The sequence below is a fragment of the Procambarus clarkii genome, chromosome 37 (assembly GCF_040958095.1).
Source record: "Procambarus clarkii isolate CNS0578487 chromosome 37, FALCON_Pclarkii_2.0, whole genome shotgun sequence".
Classification (NCBI taxonomy): domain Eukaryota; kingdom Metazoa; phylum Arthropoda; class Malacostraca; order Decapoda; family Cambaridae; genus Procambarus; species Procambarus clarkii.
This window is the reverse complement of record NC_091186.1, coordinates 17,171,355-17,197,538: the sequence shown is the minus strand read 5'-3', so window position 1 is coordinate 17,197,538 and position 26,184 is coordinate 17,171,355. Positions and strand designations below refer to the sequence as shown.

The 26,184-nt window shown below is 40.1% G+C and overlaps 1 protein-coding gene across 1 annotated transcript in view; it reads left to right on the top strand.

The window, feature by feature from the left end:
- LOC123765898 (uncharacterized) overlaps positions 1-25,691 on the top strand; it is a 76,167-nt gene extending 50,476 nt beyond the window's left edge. Inside the window, 12 exon segments of the mRNA XM_069336874.1 lie at positions 2,928-3,140; positions 4,343-4,491; positions 7,381-7,525; positions 8,720-8,850; positions 11,424-11,583; positions 12,706-12,860; positions 13,709-13,844; positions 15,876-15,981; positions 16,765-16,955; positions 19,990-20,199; positions 21,278-21,372; positions 24,565-25,691. Coding sequence (XP_069192975.1) covers positions 2,928-3,140; positions 4,343-4,491; positions 7,381-7,525; positions 8,720-8,850; positions 11,424-11,583; positions 12,706-12,860; positions 13,709-13,844; positions 15,876-15,981; positions 16,765-16,955; positions 19,990-20,199; positions 21,278-21,372; positions 24,565-25,353 — 2,480 coding nt within the window. The 3' untranslated portion in view covers positions 25,354-25,691.
- The last annotated feature ends 493 nt before the right edge of the window (positions 25,692-26,184 follow it).

Sequence of the window (26,184 nt, the reverse complement as noted above, 5' to 3'; positions counted from 1 at the left end):
TGAAGGTTAATGGTATACATTAGTCTTGGGAATGAAATAAAATTAGAATCTGGTAAGGTGCCACACTAAGGCTTAAGGTGATCGTTCCTGTCTTGTTCTTGTTGGCTGTTCCGTTCAGTGTTCTTCGGTTGTCGGTGGTCGGTTGTCGGCTGTCCCTGTCACTGGAGTGAGAGTCCAGCTGCACTCTCACTCTAGTGAGAGTGTAGCGGTGACGGTCACTTGTTCACTCATGCTCCGGCGAGCCAATAGCACATTGCTAAACATTGCAGCTTTGAAAGTAAGCTGATTCCTGTTTTTTCTCTGCCAATTTTCATGGCACTGACACCAAATAATATAATTAATACTTCATAATTGTGTGGACTGGTAAGGGCTTATGAAATGTCATGACATTACTGTATAAAGCTGAAGGCTAAAGCTAAATAAAGCTTATTTATATACAGAAAACGCAAAAGATGGCTTTAGTGGTGAAGACATTGTGTGTGTGTGTGTGTGTGATGAAGATGGCTAAAGTGATGAAGAGAGAGTGTGTAGTGAATATGATCAAGTGAAACATAGTGGTGTAGAGTAGGGAAGGTCGTGATGAGAAAGTGACGAAGGGTAGGGAACGAGATGAAATGTTGTGAATGTGGTGAATGATACGCATAGTGGTGAAGGGTAGGGAAGGCGATGAAAGATAGGGTAGATGGTGAAGGGTGAAAGGGTGTGAAGGACTGGGAAAGCAGTAGACAGAAGGGAAGGGAAAAGGAACTATCAGGAGAAACCGCCAGGCCTATTACAATTATATAGAGAGACAGAAGGGAATACATATTACTACATATAGAAAAAGCATTACTATTTACTGTATTCTGAGGACCAAAAGTCAAAACTGCTCCTGCTCTCTTTCGGCAAGAAGAGGCACGAGAGCCCAAAACCATGACATACGCACAAAATATTTTGTGGAGGAAGCTTGAGCAAGCTCTTTACGGACCTCCTAACTTTACACCACAAAGGCCTGACCTAAAGGTTTACCCCAGCGGGGTAGTGCATCCCTATCCTAGAGCTTAACTAACTTAGAATAGGCAGTTGGGCGAGTGCCAAGAGAAGAGAGTACTCACCTAGTTGTACTCACCTAGTTGTGTTTGCGGGGATTGAGCTCTGGCTCTTTGGTCCCGCCTCTCAACCGTCAATCAACGTCAATCAACCGTCAATCAGAGTGTGTGTGTGTGTGTGTGTGTGTGTGTGTGTGTGTGTGTGTGTGTGTGTGTGTGTGTGTGTGTGTGTGTGTGTGTGTGTGTGTGTGTGTGTGTGTGTGTGTGTGCCATGGGAAGAGTGCCAAGTGCCATGGGCTCCAGTGAGGTTATATAGATATTAAATGACAAGTAACTAGTGTAAAAAGGATGGGATAGGTAAGCCATCCGAGTAATAATAGAAAACAGTTTTGTAACTGGTAGGAGCCAGAGTTGCAGAGCCCAGGAGCTTGAACTGAACTTGGCAATAATCAAAGTAGATCCAAACTTGCAGTCACACCAACTGTCATCACATACCCACGTCTCACTACCGTTCAGATGAAATATGTTTTCTTGTTATATATGTGATAGAGTATATATATATATATATAGATAGATTTTTTTAAACCCTCTTGTAAGTTCTGCAAATCGAGTTCAGCGAATGATTAAAAATAATTATTCACACCTAGGTGTTCGGCTGCGGAGAATCCGACTCTATCCGCTTGGGAACAAATTAACTGGATTAAATATCGTGTCCTGAGTCTCGTGAGAGAAACGAGCATTAGATAAATTAAAATTAATATGTCACTCTGGGGATAGTTTAAGCCTCGTAAGAAAAATCTTCCGAGTTATGTATTTTGAGGGAAGAGGTACTGCCAATGTCTGAACTGTCGTCAACGTTCCATAAGATGGGATATAGCATATTGCTTACGGAATGATGAGGTATTTAGTCAATACCGATCAATGATATATTAAAATTAAACGGCATGATGAAGAATTTGATGACATATCTGTGTCTATAAGCCACAAGTGTATCAGGGTGTAGGGTACAGGTGGGAATATATATATATATATATATATATATATATATATATATATATATATATATATATATATATATATATATATATATATATATATATATATATATATATATGTGTGTGTGTGTGTGTGTGTGTGTGTGTGTGTGTGTGTGTGTGTGTGTGTGTGTGTGTGTGTGTGTGTGTGTGTGTGTGTGTGTGTGTGTGTGTGTGTGTGTGTGTGTGTGTGTGTGTGTGTGTGTGTGTAACCACAAACTCGCATAAACGCACAAGCCGATTGTATAAGGAAGACTCCTCACCATGAAAGATTCAAACCTTAGGCTGACAGGAGCAATGAAACCACTTATAAATCGAGTACCCTCACCAAATGGCCAACAGACTATTAAAAGTATTGGATAGCCGAGACTATATATATATATGCCCAATACCCAACAGTACGGGGCCTGTCAGTGGTTCCATTGCTCCAGTTAGGAGCAATGGAACCCCTGGTGGTGAAAAGTCTTTTATGGTGAGGAGTCTTTCTGATATGATATATATATATATATAAATATATATATATATATATATATATATATATATATATATATATATATATATATATATATATATATATATATATATAATATATATAAGCGCCTTCCTCGTCGCTTAACACGAGGAAGGCGACGTAGCAACAGCAGAGAGGAAATAGAAGGCTGACAGAACTCATAGATTATGTCAAGAATAGTCGATAAGGAATATTTCTTATTACCAGTTGTATCTTAAAACAAACATTATTTTAATTTCTTTAATTAACATCACGATCACTTTCGCATGCTAAATGTTGCAGTTATATTCCAGCAACATTACAATGGGTATAGTGGCACTGAGTTCTCAATCACATTCTTTTTTCTTCCTTTAGGATTTCCGTCACCGACGGTAACGTGGTGGTGGGGCGTGAAGCTCTTGGACAACAGCAGCTTCGTTGTCAGCAGTAGTGGGCCTCCACAGACGGTTAACGAACTGGTGGTGGGGCCCCTCACACGGGAGCTGGTCGCGGTGCCCTTTACCTGCAGGTCCGAGAACAATCCCCTATCGCCTCATATGGACCGAACCATTCACCTCAAGATTCATAGTCAGTGTTCCCAGTACTGCTGTCTGTGTGTGTGTGTGTGCTTGTGTCTATTTTTAAAAGATTTAAGTTGCCACTCGCTTAACACTGTTCTGTAGTTAACATTAAAATACATTGACAGTTACATTATGCCTGGCGTTATTAAAATATTTTTAATTTGATTAAAGCAAGTAATTAACTAATACAAATTATGTTGTGAAGATATGAGCTAGTATAACTTAATAGAATATTTTTAGTCTTTGAAAGAACATTGTAAATTCGTGCTTTCATATTTTATAGGATTATTTGATTAGGTCGCTCAGAACAACTTATGGCTTAATAACTTGTCAGCTCTTTACTAGCTAGGATTACCAACTCTCCTTACTAATTAGGAGAACGAATTGTTATCACGCAAATTACAACCCTACGTGGACGAACCTAGTAGAGGGATATATAGAGCTCCATATAATGCTGGATTACGAGACAATGCTTCCCAAACCTTGACATTGCACGAACAAATGCACAAGGACCGTGACGAGGATTCGAACCTGCGTCCGGGAGCATCCCAGACGCTGCCTTAATCGACTGAGCTACGACATGGTCAAAAGAGTTGAAACCGAAGTTCTACTGAACTTACTGGATCCTGCAGCCTCTCCGCGAGACAAACCAGGGTTTTACACAACTCCCCATGACATTGGCAAACTAGGATTACTATTGTCACCCTTAGTTAGTGACTATTGATTTTTCTATAGGTGGATGCTGCCTTTCACCAATATTTGTTTTTTAATACAAAATTTAATTTTCTGATTAATTTTCTGAGTCTCCTGACTGAAATTATCATGTTAGCAAGTGAACAGCAACTTGGACTACTCACAAAGAATTCCGTCCATTACACTACAAGTGTGTAAAAAAATAGTTTGTTCAATATAAAAATAGTTTATCCAATTTAATTCTCATTCCCAATTTATGGTCCGCCAGTCATCCCACACTCATCCTGTATACAATGATGCGTCTATCCTCTCTCACTCACTCATCCTGTACACTGATCCATCTAGCCAATCCCACTCATCCTGTTACACTACGATCCGTCCATGTCTCTCAGCTTCATCCGTTCTTGTACAGTACCCCGCCCCCCTCGTTCACGTTGACTAAGCTTCCTCCATCCTTGTCCTCACTCTACCGTACAAGACGTTGGTCTCTGTCTTTACTACCTGGCTGTTTGACAGTGGCGCCCCAGGGCGTGGACCTGCGGGAGGCGGAGACGGTCCGGGCGGGTCTGGAGGAGAGGCTGGAGTGCAGGGCCAAGGGAGCTTATCCAGAGGCCAACATCACCTGGACCCTTGACGGCAAGAGGCTCAATTTTACCGCCAAAGAGGTAAGCGTTCCACAACAAGATTTGTTGATTCGTGTAATTATTATTATTAACAATTTTTAACTTTTCGACACTCAGGATATGACATAAAAGGTATATTATATTTATATATTACCACATATTTTGGAATATTTTTTAAATGAAACATATCCTTGAATAACACTATTTTATCATATGCAAGGACGGAAGAGTAATGTAAACACGAAAAATCTAATTTCAGTTTTTATATAATAAATGGATCATAGATAAGCCATTGAAAATATACCTCAGAAAAGACTGGTGTTGGAGGAAATACGTAGAATATAATTATTGTATGGAAATTTTAAAGGAAAGAGTCGGTAACCATAAATGGGATCATGTCCGATTGAGACACTATTGTAAGGGAAGTATTCCAGTTGATTCTCTGTTCTGGATTTAATAGCAACATTAGCAGACTTTCCAACGATATTAAAATTTAATTTTTGCATTCTCCGAAAGATTGTCGAATGAAGTTTAATGATGACAGATGTTCGGTTCTGAACCGAGGAAAAGATATGAGTGTAATGACATATCAGCTCGTTTAACATTTTAAATTGCCACACTCTAGATGGAAAAGAAAGATATGAAACTCATGATTAATAGGAGGGGTTCAAGCCAGTAAATCCATGCATAAATGTTTGCTATAAGGCAAATATGTCGCAGGAATTTTTAATATAAAGATATTTGACATTAGAGGGATATATATATAGTCCGAGAGGAACATACACACCCCGAATTTCGGTGAATATACACTGAGAGTTTACTTGCAGAAGAATAGAAAGATAGAAGAACTAAAAAGAACACTTATGGATTGGTCGGTAATATTTTGCTGTGGCCTTTGAAGCATAACACTAAACCTGACGTGTGATAATGTTTTTGAAGCAATTTTCTCCTTGTTATCTGTCTTGTTTTTTGTTTTAAGCAATGTACTAAAGAAAGAACATACATTTTCACAAACGTGCACAGAGACGGATGGAATAGCTACCCCCTGAAAATTACAAACTCGCCACATGAATAAAGATAAATCTTCAGTTACATCCACTCGAAAGGCATAATGTTCTACGAAATCATGACCGAAGTATGCAATACGGTGAACGGATATAATGTGACTAATAATTCTTGCCTTATATAGCGGTATGTTCCAGCTGTAATGCCGGATATGTTGGGGGTTCCATTCGGAATTTTCAGATTAGAATACTAGAACACCGGGGAATATCGTTTAAGACTGGCTTACCACCATCTGAGGCACCATTTTCAGAGATCAGAAACCATTGTAACGAGATGAATCACTTCGTTGCATGAGTTCGATTTTAAAATCGTGAACTCATTAACGAATGACCAGTCTGATTTAAGAATGTATCAGGGAGCTATATAAGGCCTCAAATAGCTAGTATTAGAGCCTAGGAAATTCAGGTTAGGTTAGTTTAGTTTGTCTCTGCAACATAAATAGAAAACCTTTTCCCGTTTGGCCAAATTCAATAGTAATAGATTTCTACGATGACCAGACCACACACTAGAAGGTGAAGGCACGACGACGTTTCAGTCCGTCCTGGACCATTCTCAATCGACTTGAGAATGGTCCAGGACGGACCGAAACGTCGTCGTCCCTTCACCTTCTAGTGTGTGTGGTCTGGTCAACATACTTTAGCCACGTTATTGTGACTCATCGCCTGCATACAGATTTCTACTTTTGAATTGCGTTGTAAGTCGGTATATGTACTATGGTCCTCATTGTTTCTATAAGTACTACCAAAACAGGAGAATAGGCTGAATATTTATGTTTCATATAAGGTTTTTAACTGATAATGTACAATTTGCTTTAAATGGTTTTCACTGTATAAGTTTCTAGAATCTTTGAGGTTATAATTGTGATTTCGAATTCGTGTTTGGTGTCAATATTGAGATTATTCGAATACTGAGTATATCCGCATAGGTTCGAGCCCTCATCACGGCTCCTAATGATATGTTCATTGATGCATCACGTTACTGTGATTCTCCGTTGTGTAATTTGAGTATTATTTAATTTTTCTTTACTTGATTGTTTTATGTAAGTTGATCTGTGTGCTTTGTTTCTTTTTTTTTATAATTAGTGTCATTTTATATCTCTTATCTAATCGAATGTAATCTTGTCAAGAATGATTTCTTTATTTTGCTGATTTAATTTCTAATTTAACATTTATATTTTTAGATCTGATGATGAGAACGAGAGATATTCGAAGTCATGAATTTTAATTAAAAAAGTAAGGAAGAATTTGAACAAGACATTAGTCATGTCAACCGTTCTCCCATTTATTATGTGTTGTTAAATATAACCGAAAAAGTAAGATTAATAATTCTAACACGAATTTTCTCAATATTTCTTATGTTTCTTTTTACTGTCGATGGTAATTGAAAAATCAATTCTCCAAAATTCAATTTTATTTCTAGTCTGACGCGACGCTTGAGCGCGTTTCGTAATAACGTATTACATTTTCAAAGACTTTAGTTTACACACACACACACACACAACTGTAACCTGAAAACACTTAACAGAGTTTTACTAATTCTAACGCTAAACAGCTTGTCTTATATACTCGCATTTGGGTGAGGTGATATGTTGAAATGACATCCATCATTTATTATGATGGATGTCATTGAAGTGTTGTTCAGCTATTGTTCCTTGCAACATAATATTGATTGTCTAATGACATGTGTTCTATTAGCTAACTGGTTTTTGTTTGGCCTATGTTGTTTTAGATATAGCTACTCAGAACGAAATGTCCATGTAGCACGGGCTAAGGTGAGCCCGTAATACAAAGTTTGGCCTAACTTAAACTTGTCTAAATATTCCCTCTTGAACGAGGAAATGATACGCCACTGTTATCCACGCATCAGACGCGACAGGTGGGCAGCGATACGGTATCGTGGGTGAGGTTCGTGGCCTCTCCGAAGGACAACGGAGCTGTGTTGACATGCACGGCGTCGTCCTCCACGCTGCCTGACCCGCCCGTCTCTGCCAACTCCACCTTAAATGTTACGCGTGAGTAATAAATATTAGTTTTGTGTCTTATAAACAAAAGGTGTGAAGATGATGAGTCACAATAACGTGGCTGAAATATGTTGACCAGACCACACACTAGAAAATGAAGGGACGACGACGTTTCGGTCCGTCCTAGACCATTCTCAAGTCGATTGTGAGAATCGACTTGAGAATCGATTCACAATCGACTTAAGAATGGTCCAGGACGGACCGAAACGTCGTCGTCCCTTCATTTTCTAGTGTGTGGTCTGGTCAACAAAAGGTGTGAATAAAAGGTTCAAAGTACAAAAGGTTTCTATGTCCTAAAGGTGAACATAGATGAATAGGGGGGGCATATATAGGTTAGTATGCTCTCGCATTGTTCTAGCTGCGTGTATTTGTTAGTTAAAACTTCGGTTGGTGTCAATAATCTTGTAAAACTTTGTATAAAAGAATGTAAATTTACTTGTAATAATGAGTATTTCTACAGACTTTTGGAATGACAATAGGAAATCCACTATCCCAATTTCATTCAAATTTGTACAATGATTTTTTCAACAATTTATTTCTAAAAATTACCTTAAGAATTATTCTATAGTTTAGTTACGATGACGATATTTTGAGTGTATGGCCTTCATACGTAAATTTAGAAGAATTTTTTAACAATAAAACCACATTTCTAAAATGTACTTTAGAGACTGAAATTAATAAATGTGTGCCATTTTCGGGTATTCTTATACACTGGGAGGATTTTTATCTTTAATGTTTAATGAATATCCGCCTTCCATGCTATATTCAGTGGATTAACAGTTGTCAATCAGGATTTACCATAGTTTTCAGAGCGGTGCTTTACGTATTATTCCTCATAGCAGTCAAGCAATTGCCTGTAATTTCTATTATGGTAGCTAAGCATTCCCCTGTATCTTTAGCAATTTGTTCAATTTATGAACAGGTAATTTATAGACATAAAATAGCGTTCTTAGACTGGATAGTGAGCAAATAAAATGTATTTGATGAAGCAATAGAAAATATAGTTTTGGGTATATAAGAAAAAAACAATTCGGCTGAGAGATTGAACAACACAGGAGATTAATTTAATTTAATACAAATTGGTAGAAACTTACTTTTTTCTATGACCTGCGAACGACGCTTGTTGCCAGTCTCTGACAAGAAAGTAGAAAAAACTTACAATCATCTCTATTTGTTCTCTCTCAGACGCACCTCTAGTCCGTCTTCAGCTCGGGGCTACACTGAGACCACAGCACATCCGTCAGGGAGATGATGTCTATTTCGATTGTCTGATCGTCTCCAATCCTCCAGTGCAGCGAATCACATGGTACAAGGAGGTTAGTAAGATCGTTTGTTAAGTTATGGACTGGGAACCATAATATATTATTGTGACTAGACCGTTACTCAAATTATGAGTTTCTTTATCAGGAATTTAGGTAACTTGGTTGCTCTTCTTAGTGGGTGACTGGTAGAAGGGGAATGCATTCATGATTCAGTAAATTTCTAATTGAACTTATTGTGTAAAAGGGAAATAGACAAACATGAAAATTCTATTTTGATTAAATGTAATAAAAATCCCCTGTATTCCGTGAAACCCAACCTTAAATATGCAAAATACATGCATGAACAAATTCAACATATTTCGGAAAAACAATTGTGTAGAAAACTTTACGAGAAACGGGAACAAGGATCGAAAGCATGTACGTACTGGGTACGGATTTTGGGCTTCCTGAGCACGCCCAAAAAGTACACATCACGGAAATAAATGGTAAAAATTCATCCATATTCGAATATTTTCACCTCTTCACCTCTATAATATTATCTGCATTGTATGGGTTTTGTTATTGCTTCTCACACAAATGATGAGACGATCCTAATGATCAAATTATATGTATTCAATTTATGCAAGATCTTTCCAGGTATTAAGATCATTAATGAGTAATGTTAAAAAATTATCAATACAAATTTAATTTCACACTAATTAATCTCACAAAAATCTTTCGGCAAACGAAATTTATCATTTTGAAATGGAGAATATTATAAAAACTGCAGATTCTGTTGTAAGGAAATATGAGTGTGAATCTGTGGACAAAAAAAAATAGGAAATGCTTCTTCAATGTCACACATATATTACAACTGGACAAATTACCATCAAATATTGACAGCTCAAATAAAATATTATCTTTTGCGAACAGATACTTATATTCAGATATATTACTTTTAATAAATAAATTGTTTCTTCATAACAGGATAATTTTTTTCAGTATATATATTCTACAATACACATTTCGTTAAGAATCTGTCTCTGTTTGTAGTTCTAGCTGAACAAACTTTAGTTGCTGATTGCAAATATATCATCAGATTGATATAAATATCGATTAAAATAAGATTAAATGAAAAGTACATGAAGGTTCATGGGCCCAAAACAGGCTGCTTGCTCAGAGAGAGGCTTTGACAATGTAGCGTAAACAAGATCTAAGGATACGAGACCCATCACCTCCACAAAATACCAAAACCAGTTCTTTACTATATATATCCTCTGCTGTTTTAAAGAATTAACTCTACAAATGATTTACAAGTGGATTTTAATCCATCGTTTCTGAAAAAAAGAGCTTCACACAGTTTTCAATGGCCCTGAGTGTTTTTACAATGCATAAAAACAAATAATCCACAATGGATCTAAAATACTTAACCTCTCCTGTTCATAATTATAAAACTATTAATTATATATATAAATATATATTTTGCCTAGCATATTTTAACACTTCAAAATTTGGTGACGACAGCGTTTCGGTCCGTCCATTATCAACTCGATTTAATATTGATCAACATTTAGCTGTTGATTTAAGAAATTAATTCTACTTCTTTGGACTGAGAATAAGCAGCTATATTTCCTTAAAGTTTTTGCTGTAAATTATGTGGAGCTAAACAATGTTACATTGCTTGTTGTATCTTCATTTGAACCGGGCAGTATTGAGTTGTTATTAATTACAAACCGTCACGCCCTCGTGCTAATTATTGAATTCATTAATCTCTCAATGTTTGCAATAATTCGATTAAGCTTATGCAAACGTTTTCCCCAGTAATGCATTTCTTTGTTAAAATGTTACTTTCGAAACTCGGCACTCAACACCTTAAAGTCTCGAGTTCATTTCCTCGAGTTTTCTGTGGCTAAAGTCGGTCTGAATTTGACGGCAAAAATGTTAAAAGTAGAGTGAAGATTTCCCTCCAGGTCCAAACTATCTAAATGCATCACTTACGTGGCTTCACATTATTGGGAATCATTGCTACCAGACATTTTTTATAATTTAATTAAATTATAAAATGATATCTTTTGAATTTATCATAAGACTTTGTATAATTGTGTTTTCGATTTGTTTTGTTTTTTCTAATTATCTCTGGGTTTTTTTAGCTAGGATATTAGTAATAGTAATAATTATAAATAATTAGTTTATTAAAAATATAATGGATTTTTGCAATGAGTCAAAAAGCTGAGTATTCTTTAATCAGCTCATTTGAAGCTCAACGCTAAAACTCATCACATTCTCTCTCTCTCTCTCTCTCTCTCTCTCTCTCTCTCTCTCTCTCTCTCTCTCTCTCTCTCTCTCTCTCTCTCTCTCTCTCTCTCTCTCTCTCTCTCTCTCTCTCTCTCTCTCTCTCTCTCTCTCTCTTTCTCTCTCTCTCTCTCTCTCTCTCTCTCTCTCTCTCTCTCTCTCTCTCTCTCTCTCTCTCTCTCTCTCTCTCTCTCTCTCTCTCTCTCTCTCTCTCTCGCTCTCCTGTTGACGTGCCTAGTGAATCTGTAAGCAAGAGCTGTTATCCTACCTCAGCTCATCTGAAGCCTGCTCCTAGAAACTCATTTATTTCATGAGAATGTTCTTTGATTATCTCACTCTCTCTCCCCCCGTGGCAGGAGACGGAGGTGCGTCACCAGAAGACCGCGGGGGTGTTGGTAGGGGGTACGAACCTGGTGTTGCAGAGTGTGCAACGCCCCGACGCAGGCACCTACACCTGCACCGCCACCAACGTGGTGGCCACCTCTCGCAGCAACCCTCTTACACTCAGCATACAGTGTAGGTAACTCAGTATACCTGAGGTGACGTTCTCTGTGTATCTTACTTCAGTTCCTCAGCGTCGGACCCTCTCAATATGCTCAGTATTCAGACCTGTGTGTTAATCCATGGGTTATTTACACTACTGAATTTCATTAGATTTTTAGCATTATTCTTGTGTACATTTGCGTTAGTAAATGTTAACGGAAAGTTTATCTGTAGATGTTTATTGATAAATATTTGGTGAAGTTATCTACGAATATATCCGATGATATTGATATCTATAGAGCAGAGTGTCTGTTTGTATATTTGTCTCTATAAGTGTTCATGGTTAGAAGTCAGACATTTGGAGTTAACTTCACCAAATTTTTCAAGGGACGAGGCCCTGAGTGTGTGTGTGTGTGTGTGTGTGTGTGTACTCACCTATTTGTGCTTGCGGGGGTTGAGCTTTGGCTCTTTGGTCCCGCCTCTCAACTGTCAATCAACTGGTGTACAGATTCCTGAGCCTACTGGGCTCTATCATATCTACATTTAAAACTGTGTATGGAGTCAGCCTCCACCACATCACTGCCTAATGCATTCCATCCGTTAACTACTCTGACACTAAAAAAGTTCCTTCTAACGTCTCTGTGGCTCATGTGAGTACTCAGTTTCCACCTGTGTCCCCTTGTTCGCGTCCCACCAGTGTTGAATAGTTTATCCTTGTTTACCCGGTGTGTGTGTGTGTGTGTGTGTGTGTGTGTGTGTGTGTGTGTGTGTGTGTGTGTGTGTGTGTGTGTGTGTGTGTGTGTGTGTGTGTGTGTGTGTGTGTGTGTGTGTGCGTGTGTGTGTGTGAAATACTCACTGTCCTAGACCTCTCTGCTGCTCTTGACACATTCCTAACATTTCCCAATCCTTTCTGTTACCGACACCTCCACATTCTTAGCAACTCCCATTCTTAAATGCCACATGAACACTTTACCTCACCTGTACTCGCCTCGACACCTCTCCCTCAATCACCAACATCTCCACCACCGATCTGACTCACCAACAAACCTCCCTTCCTGTTCTCCCTATGACCTGTTTTTCAACCATTAAACACCATCAGCTCTCGCAAGATGCAGTGTTCTCGCCGCTCAGTCTCAAGTCCTTGTGCTCCGGCAGACGGGCCAATGTGCGCACAGGAGCGAGTGACGGTGACGGCTGTGGAGGGCGAGGTAGTCACGCTACAGTGTACAGTGGACGCCTACCCATCCAATGTCACGTTCTATTGGCTCTTTAACAACACCGTCGACTCCACGCGATTCAGGCCGGGTGAGGTGAGATGCCTCTCAGAGGAACTTGTTAATTCCTATATCACTGTAACATTCGTGTGGTCAGTTTGATAGCAAAATGTAACAGTGTTATTTGTTGCTAGAGTTCGTGTTATTTTATGATTGCTTGTGCCTCCAAAGTTTTAGACAATGGTGGCACAAATATTGTATAGATATGTACTTAACAAAATTAACGACAATACGTCAATTCGTCAGGAAATGGAGAATAGACTAGAGAGAAAGAGGGGAAAAGTATGAGAGTATAAGAGTAACTGGAAAATTTACAATAGGAGGAAGAATTTATGGCAAGACACTCCAGGAAATATAGTCAAAAGGAGAAGCACAGCAGATAAGGATATATAAATATATATATAATATATATATAAATATATATATATAATTCACCATGAGCACTAGGTGCCTCGAACATCCGTCCTCTAACATGTGAGGCGGACGTTCTCCCAACTGTACTATGGGTTAACCTTAAAAGAGAAGGATCCCAAGGCAGCTAGCCGCTGCTCAGATGGGACTTTGCATATCTCAAATGCAAAGTAATGCAGTTTCAGCAATGAATACTAATGCAGTTTCCAGTGGTAGTCTCTACCACTCAAGCACAGTACAGTCGATTAATATACAGTACATAGCACTATATTGTATATAGTACATTGTACATATCAAGTTCAAGATTATCAGTGCTGAATAAATGTATGATTAAGAATGGGTTTGATATTTATTTCTTGTAAATAATTCAAGGACAGAGTAAGCAAAACCAAATTAAAAAAAAAATCGATATCTTTTAATATAGATGAGTTTACATAAAAACTTTGACTAATATAGCTTTACCCAACTTGCAGTACACAGTTGATGGGTCTGTGTCAAGACTGCGCTACGTAGCCTACTCAGCCAGGGACTACGGCACCGTCTTCTGCTGGGCCTCTAACGTGGTTGGGCATCAGAAAGACCCTTGTGCCTTCACCCTTCAGCCTGCAGGTACACCACTTTCCGTTATCTGTCTGTCCTTGCTATCGTCTGTATAGTGACAGTAAGACATCTCATTCATAATTGAACTTTCCAATCTCAAGTATTACTTACACTATGTTCTTGACTCATGTTGGATCAGTAACTCTCTATGATATATTGGAAATGTATAAGATGATATATGGAAAAAAGTATCAGATGATATATTGGAAATGTATCACATGATATATTGGAAATGTATCACATGATATATTGGAAACTTATCTGATGATATATTGGAAATGTATCAGTTGATATATTGGAAACCTATCTGATGATATATTGGAAATGCATCAGATGATATTTTGAAAAATGAACACGCAAACTTGAACATAACCAACCCTAACCTATCTACCCACTGATAGAAAACGAGATTCTTTCCGAGTCTCTGTGGTGTATAGTACCACAGAAGCTCGGAAATACTATTAAACTATAGTACCACAAAATCCGGACAAATGTTATTTGTCCAATCAGATTTTGACATTATTATGTGATGTATTATTTGAGAGAAGAGAGTGGTTGAGGGGTAATGCAGTTTCCAGATCGAAACTCTACTGAAAATTAGTGTATTTATTTCACTAACTTTGCCTTACAGCCACGTCCTCTTCCCTTGCCTAGTATTCGGTTCCCGCTCTCTTGGATGCGCTGTAATCCTTCAGGAATTCGTTATGACCTGAACACACAGGCAATGTTTGTTGATCTCGTTGTTCATAACTTCCCTGAACCTCACACACGGGACCAAAGTTCCTCATGAACAGTAACTTTACTGTAACAAGTCGAAACACCATCTTTTCACCAGCTGTGTGTGTGCCTTCCCCAAAAGCGACTACAATCGCTGTCGTAGCACAGAGTTTCCTATGCAGGCGATGGGTCGCAATAACGTGGCTGAAGAATGTTGAGCAGACCACACACTCGAAGGTGAAGGGAAAACGACGTTTCGGTCCGTCCTGGACCATTCTCAAGTCGATTGTGACTTGAGAATCGACTTGAGAATGGTCCAGGACGGACCGAAACGTCGTCGTCCCTTCACCTTCTAGTGTGTGGTCTGGTCAACACAGAGTTTCCTACTTGCAGACCACTGTTAACAGAACACAGCCTTCTCTACCAATATTTATACTTGTTAATAGGACAATGTCTTATACTATTGGTCTGCAACAGTCAACAAGACTCTAGTCTCAAGGGCTGCTCTGCAGGTTGTCCAGCTTCCCAAGAGACGACTCCTAATAAAAATTGACTGGTTTTGTCCGGCTTATTCTCTTCAGATTCGTCAGGTACTTCAGGGGACCAGAGCGCAGTAGCGCCTCCTTCATTAATCACACGGACAATTAGTCAGGTCAACCGGTTAGTTATGGACAGGACCCGGTGGCGTGAAACCTGCTAGGCCAATTACTACTAGTTACCTGGTGTCACCTGACCTGTATCGTTGCCTTTTCTTTAATCGAATGCCATTATGTTTTTAGAAGTCTCCAATACCAAACAAAACTGAAAATATCCCATAATATGACTCACTAATCATTTACCTTTTAATGGCATATATATAATCTTGGCCAGTCGTAAGTGCTGGCTATGACTGGGACTGACCATCTGTGTAAAGAGGATGAAATACCTGGAATGCAGCGCCACGTCAGCTTTTTTTAAGAGAGGGAATATTGTAGATAGTTTTGCCAGTCACAGGAACAACCTTAAACGTGATTGTATGAAACACTGAAGTTCTCCACTGGAAATTTTGCTAGACTCAGCTTGCGGTACTTTGCCATGTGTGATGCTGCAGTATATTTTGGGGGAAGAATGGCTAATTAATTAATTTTTTGGGGTGTGTATGATCGTTATATTTCTTTCATATTTATGCTATTATTTCTTCCTGGTTAATGGGCCTCTCTGATGCATGTGTGGAAAAGTGGTTATCATAAAAAAGTTGATTAAGTAATGCAAATCATTGTTGAAAAGGATGGTACGTCAAAATAATTAGTTTTATGTGTGTGTGTGTGTGCGTGCGGAGTACAGGAGCCCCAGACAGTGTGCGTGACTGCGTTCTGACCAACCAATCAGCAGGCTCGCTTCACATCACTTGTAAGCCCGGGGCTGATGGTGGACTAACTCAGACCTTCAGGTGAGTTTTTCCTTCTTATTAATCTGTTTCTTTCATCTGCTATTTCATTAGTCATTAAAATGCATATTCCAATTTCCTTTTTGCTAAATAATTATATTTAACTGCACCAAAGGTGAGCTCTGAACTGCTCACAATATTACTCTTTAATGTACTAACACCAGTATATCAAGATACTAGATAAGGAACCGACTTGGGAATAATATCAGCTAACTTTTGACCATATTTAGGATTGGTAGAAGAGCAGCTCAATTTTTATTTTTTTGTCATAGAAGGTCAATTTAAAGTAAGTTTACTTAGATAATAAAATAGGCCCAAAAAGGATAGAGTATCTGAAGCTATTTCTTCCCCTCTACGTTTGAAAGACAGTTGAAAGACTGCAACTTAGCACAATCCTTTCACAATCCCTCCAACTGCTGCACAACACAATCGTCTCACAATCCCTCAGATGCAACACAACACAATCGTCTTACACTCCCCATGTACTGCACAATCGTCTCACACTCCCTCAGCTGCTTCAAAACAACTCTCACAAGCAACTCTGGGTACATAATGTGCCAATGTTTTACACTGTGATGTAAATATACACATATACAGTGTACTGCATTCCCTTACTGCAGCAAATATAGATTTCATAGCTGATTCGTATTTACCATACACATCCAATATATTTTAATGAATCTGTTTAATATTCACCAATTTGATATGTTAATTTTTGATTAAATGAATATAATGTAAAGTTTATATTGAAGGCTGAACGGAATAATTGATATTGTTGGTGTACAGAGCTGAAGTTTACGCCGGCGGGACGTCCAAACCAGTCCGGGTGTTGGAGGGGATGTCCCCGATCTTCACGCTAGAGGGCTTGGCTCCTGGTGGCGACTACGTCATCACCCTCACAGCCATTAATCGCAAGGGCGCCTCTCCACCTATCTCACTAGAAGCCTTCACTCTCAAAGTGGCCGAGAACAGAATGAGTGAGTATTTCTAAGAGTCTAATTGTGTGTGGTGACTGATCAGACTCATCAGAGGTTTCTGGCTCACAAGTGTGTGTGTGTGTGTGTTGGTGTTTGTGGGAGTCGTGTTTTGTCGTGACCAGTTTATTATTCATAAGCAGGCGAAGAGTCACAATAACGTGGCTAAAGTATGTTGACTAGTCCACACACTAGAAGGTGAAGGGACGACGACGTTTCGGTCCGTCCTGGATCATTCTCAAGTCGATTGTCTGTATCATTCTTGGACCATTCTCAAGTCGAGAATGGTCCCGGACGGACCGAAACGTCGTCGTCCCTTCACCTTCTAGTGTGTGGACTGGTCAACAGTTTATTATTGTTATGGTGCAGGCGATGAGTCGCGATATCGAGGGATATTGGTGATCAAACTACACATTAAAAGATGGTGAAACGACGATGTTTCGGTCCGTCTTGACCATTGTCAAGTCGTGATTGATTGATGAAGATTAAGTTACCCACGATGGCTTAATCTTCATCAAGTCCAAAATAAGCAGTGCTACCCTGCTTTTTGGACTGAATGGGGCATGCGAAGCAAAGGTAGATATTACGGACCTCGTGATAAAAAGCCGAACATGAAATAAAATTTTGCCATTTGGAGCTATATACCAAAAACATATTTACTACGGCAACAGCATCCATGAACGTATACTCAATTATATACTCAATTACACGTAAAAAAAATATATCGCAATACCGATGTATATAAAAACCTACTTGTAAATTAGGCGAGAGAGCTGCCATCTCGCCCTATTTTATAATCGAGCCGGGTGACTACCTTCACTTTAAACTGTAGTTATCGACATTAGGAGGGTGAGATGTTCTTCCGGGCACCTTGGCTGATGTTAAATCAAATATTATGGCAAGTTACTTCCGACGTGACTGCGCTGCAGCTGACCTCCTGTGCCAGGTGAGTACGACGGGCTCACCATAGCCCGTGCTGCTTGGAACTTTTTTGTTCCGTGTGGCTGAATCTAGAGCAACAGTGACTGCCTCTTCCGATTCATCCAGACTTGTCCTTCTCTGAACCATGACATGCATATCTCGGAGTGCAAATTCGTGAGCTTTCAATGACCGACTTCAATTCCTTATTGAAGTCGGGAAGTTTTGCTCCTCAGCTCTCTCTTGCCTATTTATTGCCTGTCTCTACGTCCTCATCACAATCGACTTGAGAATCGTCCAGGACGGACCGAAACGTCGTCGTCCTTTCACCTTCTAGTGTGTGGTCTGGTCAACATACTTTAGCCACGTTATTGTGACTTATCGCATTCAATTCCTTAGCTTTTCTCTGCACGTTGTTGGAGATGTAGCTTTCTCTTCCTGAGTTCTTGGCTTATTACAGTAAGTCCTTCTGAGGGAATTTTGTCTTGACAGCACTCAGCTCCTCAGTCTCCCATCCATCTTGAAATGTCACTGACTTATCGATCTATTCTTGAACCTTTCCCCTCGACATAAAGTGATTCCCTACCTACTATGATGCTCTCATTGATAATATAAAAATATGCATCTATAATCAATTAAAAGATGCAGTAATTTGGAGAGGAGCCATAGTCAAGGAACAGTTAAAGGCAGATAAGTCGCGTCCCGAAGAAGTTAGACTCGCCATGACACCAAGGTCGACATAGCACATATTAACACACATAAACAGGCACACAATAAAAAATAATTGGGCGAGAGGGCATGGAAATAAACTAGCAGCCGGATTTGCCACATAGACATGAGAAGACGTTTCCAAAGTGTCAGAAATGTGAGCAAAAATAATTAAACTGGAAAAATTGCAGACGATGAGTCACATAACGGGCTGAAGACATCATGACCACAACTCAGAAGATGGAGAAGCGACGACGTTTCGATCCGTCTTGGACCATTATCAGATATTTTTATGGCCTATTACTTAGACTATTAAAATAGAAAAGCTATTTGTATGACCAAATTAAGTAACCAACAAAAACCTTTCTCAAGCCATGTAACACAATGGAATGTAACACAATCCATTTAACACAACTCAAACAGTATCCGAAACGGTTTTGAAATGTCATTATAAAAGAGAAAAAAAGTTTACAGGAGAAATGCTTTTCTGAGAAATATTAAAAGTCATAAGACATTTCACTCATCGTAAAATATATTATTGTTATTACGCATTAATTAGATTCGTGGTGACCAGGGACGCTCGTCAAGTCCCAGATTTGGGGTAATTGGGGATAATCGCCAGAACCACTGCTGAACTTTCACTCTAATTGCTAAACTGCCTCACTCTAATTACTAAACTGCCACACGTCGCACGCGTTGTAATGGCAGCGGCGACTTGGCACGACGATTAAAGAATGCCTATTTTAGGATAATTACTCTGAAATTCTAATAAAAACTGGTTGTGATATTTCTATATTTTCAGCCTCCTTATTTTGTGCTTCTCACACTGTGTATATTGTTCAGTCATCATATGCATGTTATTCATTACCGGTGACATTCTTTTTATCTCAACTTCAGTTATAAACTACCTGGTACACTGAATTTCTCTACCATATCAGATGTGTGTGTTTTAATCAAAATATAGTTACAGATTCATGAATTGTTCTCCTTCAAGTCTTCCTTCTTATACATTTCCTGCCTCTTCTTAGAACACCCTGCTTGAACAACCCTGCTTAAACAACCCTGCTTAAACAACCCTGCTTAAACAACCCTGCTTAACACCCTAACGTCAGAGAATCAGTACTGCACTAAATAATCTGAGCTAATGAACTCAATGTGCAGACTGTGCTGAACATTCAACTATTTTATGTGCTGCTTAGCACATAACATAATGTTTAACACTATAATTAAGTAAAATACTAAATAATATTATCCTTGGTGTTTTTAAAAGATTTATATTTCATCAAAGACAATCAGCAAGTGACTACATCAGTCAATATTCTCCTTATTACTCGTCTTTTCGCAGTTCTCCCTCTCTTGCAATAATGTAAATTCTATTGCAACGAAGACACACAAGTAGAATAACATGTAGTTTCCTCCCCACCCGCTGTGTCAGTCTCGGGGGTGTCGAGCAACCAACCCGAGCCCGAGGAGTCTACTGGAGGAGCTGTGTCGCCTCTCCTGGGCGTCTTCCTGGGAGCTGTGGGAGTCTTCCTCCTCCTGGTGGCGGCTGCTGTCTTCATCACCCGTCGACACTGTGGCCGAGGCGCCGGCCTCACCCCTGACCTGGTGGCAGGGCAAGGTGAGGCTCTCTAAGACATTGACCTAACCACACACTAGAAGGTAAAGGGACGACGACGTTTCGGTCCGTTCTGGACCATTCTCAAGTCGATTGTGTCACAATCGTCTTGTGAATGGTCCAGGACGGTCCGAAACGTCGTCGTCCCTTCACTTTCTAGTGTGTGGTTTGGTCAACATTTTTCAGCCACGTTATTGTGACTCCTCGTCTGCCCCTCTAAGATAATATACCTCGTCCATATAGAGCCCGGTTGCTGGTCAATATGAGTCGCGGCTTGCACCAGAAGGGGCTATGGTGTTGCTGCTCAGGTTTACTCATTTAACGTTGCAAGTGCTTGTTGTTGACCAATACAATATATGGAACGTGTCAAACAGGGATATAAGCCAGTGTCAATAAGGGTTCTGGAATATAGCACCCAGATCTGGCTGCTTATCGCGGGTCTGTCTGAGATATTTAAATCGATTTGGAGTCTGGATAGATATTTAAACCTTAATCCTATACTCCCTTTTAGGATCTCACAATTTTCATGTGAAATCCTAAAACACTTACAAAATTCGAGTCGAGTCTTAAGATCCAGCAAAGTACTAACAATCCGGTAGTTTATATTAAAAAAAAACTTTAGTAAGACAGCCAGGATCATCGTTGTGGTTAAGTCAAAGTCCTGAAACTTCTCAATACACCCAGATATCATTGGTTCAAGGTCAATCCTGACACATAGAATCAGAATCTGGTGGTTTACTAATGTATAGTGACTAGTTCTTCATTGATTCACTTATGACTTCTAAAAATCGAGCTTGAACAACATCTAGCATGTTATGTTGAGGAGCGACATTAGCAAATTTTCATTCATATGGAAATACAAATCTTCAAACTTTTTTAACACAATTATTTCTAATACTCTGGGAAATGCCTGAGATACGTAATATAAGAGATATATTAAAGACAGCATAATTTGATCATATATATATAATATGAATAAATATTAGACTACATTTTAAATATATAAAGATTCCACTGTGCATTTGGAGGAAACATGGATGATATACATGTGAAATTTGCCACTTAATGTTATGTGTTCCAGAGCTGGAGACGAAGAGCGAGGGGAGCGAGGTAGTGACGGGGAGCAAAGGAGAGTTGATCGACAACCAAGAACTCACTGAGGCAGACCCCTTCCTGGTGAGTTATCTTTTCTTGTGCATGTCATATCTATTCAATGAACAATCAGTTCTTGGTGAGTAACAGATTCCCTGGTGAGTCAGTGATTCTCTGGTGAGTAACAGATTCCCTGGTGAGTCAGTGATTCTCTGGTGAGTAACAGATTCCCTGGTGAGTCAGTGATTCTCTGGTGAGTCAGTTATTCCCTAGTGAGTCTGTGATTCCCTGGTGAGTCAGTGATTCCCTGGTGAGTAACAGATTCCCTGGTGAGTCAGTGATTCCCTGGTGAGTCTGTGATTCCCTGGTGAGTCAGTGATTTTTCTGGTTAAGTAGAGGTTATTCTAGGCACTCCTGCTCTGGTAAAATCCTTAATTCCTGAAGAAGCAAACCCTTTCCTCGTTAATCGTCTCTTTCTCATTGTATTTTATCTTTCCTAGTGATCATCATCATCATTTTGATGAATTTATTTGTTGAGTAGCTGCATCCAAGAAAATTCGACTTGATAATGGTCAAGGACGGACCGAAACGTCGACGTCTTTTCATCTATTAGTGTGTGATTTGGTCAACATTCTTCAGCCACATTATTGTGGGGTCTCCTGGCTCAACCTTGACGCCAAAATGTCGTCTCGACGCCTCCTCAGCCTAGGAGCCGCCGGATCACGTTTTGTTTTGCGATTTGGATTTGCTACTGCCCTTTGGCATCCCTATTCAACGGTCCGGTTGAACGAGGCCTGGCGTACATATCGCCTTGGGTCATGGGATTGTTGGTAGATTCATTTTTTTACGTGTTCTGGCTGGTTCTCCCGGCGGGGTGACGGTGTTCGGGGGTCGGCTTGGCCGAGAGGTGCTGGGAGTTGGTGGGTCTTGGTGGGCTCCTGGTGTGCCCTCAGCCGTAATAGGCGGCCGGCTTCTGCTCTGCCGGGGGAGGAACTGGATGATTTTTGCGTTTTAGCTAAGGGCCGAGTTTTTGGTTTTGCTACCCAGTGTTGTCTGTGTGGGGCCGGTGCTTGTCACCCTGAGGGACTCCTGGGGCTCGCCAATCATCTGCCTGTCTGCGTTTCTTTGCCGCGAGGCATATTAGTTTCTACTGATTGGTGTCACTCGTTTCGCGATTAGACTTGGCGTTTCACCTTTCCGGGCTTCGTGATTAACCCTTTACAGGTATGACGGGGCGCATCCGATCCCACGATCGTCGTCGCTCCTAAATCAACAACAACACGTTATTGTGACTCATTATCTGCATGCAGAAGCAAATATTTGAGAATCTCAGGAGCAATTATAAATGAAAACGGAAGATTGACGAGCAAGAAGAATATTGTAGAAATATAATTTAATAACGTATTACAAAGAAGTTTTAAATGACTTGAACAAACAATTATTAGCTAATGTTCTGAATAATCAACATAGTTATCGGTCTTATTTAGAGGACGGGTGCAGATAATAATAATAGAAAATGTATCATTGTTACAGGGTGACTAAAATATTTTACATAAGTTACGGGATAAAACAAGAAAATAGATATAATGATTACCTTATTACACACAGAAATCACAATAACGTGATGCATCAATGAACAAATATACAAGGGCCGTGACGAGGATTCGAACCTACGTCTGTGAGCATCCCAGACCGTAGCTCTGGGATGCTAAGCCTACGTCGCAGGCGTACGTCGTAGCTCAGTCGATTAAGGCAGCGTTTGGGATGCTCACAGACGTAGGTTCGAATCCTCGTCACGGCCCTTGTGGATTTGTTCATGATTACCTTGTTACAGGAACATTCCGTTGTAACAAGAAAACACCAAACAACTAGATACAGCAAAAGTTACAATAATACTGCTTTTTAAATCTGCCTCCAAGGTCGTGAGTACAGGTCTAAATTGTAACCTAAATCAGTTAGGCTCATAACGGACTGATTAGGCTGATTCTCAACAGTGATTGGAATAAACATGCTAACCAAGGTTTGTTTTATTAATTTATCATTCGGACAGTTAGACAACAAAGCTATTAAAGCATTAAGATGTAGACTGAGTTTTGCTTCTACAAATAAAGATGTGAATTTCGTAGATCTAGCCAAAGGGTTCTGTAACCTAGCAAAGAACAGTGATATTTCAATAGATTATACTAATTTACCTGGAGGGCCACTAACGCTAGTGGTCCCGACGAGGACAGGAAACCGGCGGCTTGTCGAAGGTCCTCTACTTTTGCCTTGAGGATCTTTTACAGATGTTAAAATTTTAACAAAGTTTTGGCATTTACGACTTCGACGGGTGGACGGTTCAATTATTATATTACCAATGTGGATAAATCCAATGTCGTGGTGATTATAAACAAAACACGGGTAGTAGAGTCCGTGCACTCCATATTAGCTAGCTAACACCCTGTTGCAAGTTCACTTGTATTCCGTGTGAATAGGGACACCAAGGCCCTCACGGAGGGTGTCTGGATCTAGACGCGTGTCTCTCGCAGACATGACCACTGCCAAAAAGAAAGTTCTCTGCATGAAAAGCTTTATTACTCACTTCAATCACTTCATTGCACCTCCACCACGCTGACTTCATCTCTCTTATTTCCCTCCTTATTAATGTAAACCCTTTGTATCACTGTAAAGTCTGAGAGAGAGCCTCCAAACAGGTAATAATTTATTCTACAAATTTAATCTCTTCTTAATTCTGTGTTTCTGTTTTATAATTTTAGAGAATTAGAGTTCAAGAATTACTATTGAATGACTTTCATAATTATTCCCTAGTAGGGAGTTATAGTGGGGGAATCTGACTGTATATGAGGAGGTGTGAAGTTCCAGAGAACACGCGAGAGTGAAGAGCTTGCCTGAACACGAGGGTAAAGCCAGGTAAGCAGGAGTGTGTGGAGTGTCTGGCATAGCAGGAGGGACTTGAGCTCTGCTCGTCTGGCAGAGCTCAAGTGTGAGGGTGACTAGTGTAGCTGATTGATTGATTGATGAAGATTAAGCCACCCAAAAGGTGGCACGGGCATGACTAGCCCGTAAGTGGTGGCCCTTTGGAGCCATTACCGGTATCAATAGCTGATACTGGAGATCTGTGGAGGTGCGACTGTACCCTGCGGAGAGGTCGTGACCTCTGTAGTGTAGCTGGAACGACTGTTGTTTATCTAGCAGACTTGGAGTGAGAATGGAATACTAGGATAGACTATATTGTTCCTGAGGTAGTAACCCCCAGCATGGTGACTCTTCCCCCAGGCCACGTCAGAGTGCAGCACGGGGACAGCTTCCACCCCAGCCAGCGTGGGCGGCGGGGGCGCGGTGTTCACAATTCCCGCCCACATTCCGCCCCCGCCTCAGTATTGCTCCGCCACTTGCAACGACCTGTCGCCCACGAAGCACGCACTACAGCACACCGCGGCTACCCAGCACACTATTTCATGCTCTTCGGGTAATCAGCACACGCTTTCACGCTCCTCGGATAGTCAGCACTCTCTGCACCATGCTCTTAGCAGCCAGCACTCTATACAACGCTCATCTCCATTACAGCATTGTCTCCAGCGATCATCATCAGTGGAACGGGGCACGGGGCTGGGTTCTCAACACTGTCTAGCTAGGGCGTCCCCGCCGCTACGTCAACAGCACCACGGGGCGCCCACCTCCTTCAACATTCCGCACCCACAGATGATTTACACCACGGGGACAGACGTCGCCCTGCAGCAGTGTCCGGGATTGCCTCAGACGTCCCAACCTGCCGCTATTCACTACGTGCAGCCGCACCCAGGCTTAGCAGGTGAGCTCCCAGCTGGTATGACCGCCCCTCACGCGGGGGCGGCTTCGGTGTCACACCCCCAAGCCCCGCATCACATAGGTGTAGGTCTGGCGCCAAGCCAGCTTGGAGGACAGCATCTTCAGCGCACTCTGGTGTCACAAGGAAGCATAGAACATGCAGGCGAACCTTTAGTGCCGCACTGCAGCCCCAAGAGCAGAGCCAAGCACGTCACTTGGACCGGTGGAGCCTCTCGAGGGGAGGAGAGTGCCGTGTGAGGGAGGACTGATGAGGGGGGACTCATCAGTCACTCTTGAACTGATGAGTCCCCAACACGGAGATGAGTCAAGTGGCAGCCTCTTCGCCTTTTTCCTATAAGTTCTGATCTTTAAGGAACTCTGCGGTCTATTACCTCTAAGATTTACTTTATTTTTCTGGCATTCACATCATTCACCTCACAAGAACACATTCAAGTGTTCGTCATTACAATTATTAATGCAAATTTAGAAATAACTACAAGTGCATTCACGTTCAATAGGCGGAAAATTTACTTTCAAAAAACAAATTAAGGTTCACAATGACGAATATTTGGTACATTAACATCCAAATATGAATTTCGTGCTACATATATATATATGCATATGTATATATATATATATATATATATATATATATATATATATATATATATATATATATATATATATATATATATATATATATATATATATATATATATATATATAGAGGTCACAAAATACGTGACTTCGTAAATTCAGAGATAAGTCTATGTGGGAATAATCAATAAATGGGAATATTTGTTAGCAATATCATCCGGCTATGGACTGAGGGGCAGGAAAGAGGAATGAAGGGAACGAGATAAGAAAAAAGAGATGGCAACTACTCAGTAAACCAAACAAATTAGTATATATATAAAAATGTGTAAATAAGATAAAATAAATCGGAAATAAACAACGGTAATATATAACAATTAACGCAATAAGATTCTTTAAAACAATGAAGGCAGACATTTGTATAATAAAGTCAAAACACTATGGAACAATTAAGTTGAAATGAACAATGAAATAAAATACAAAATTAATAGCACA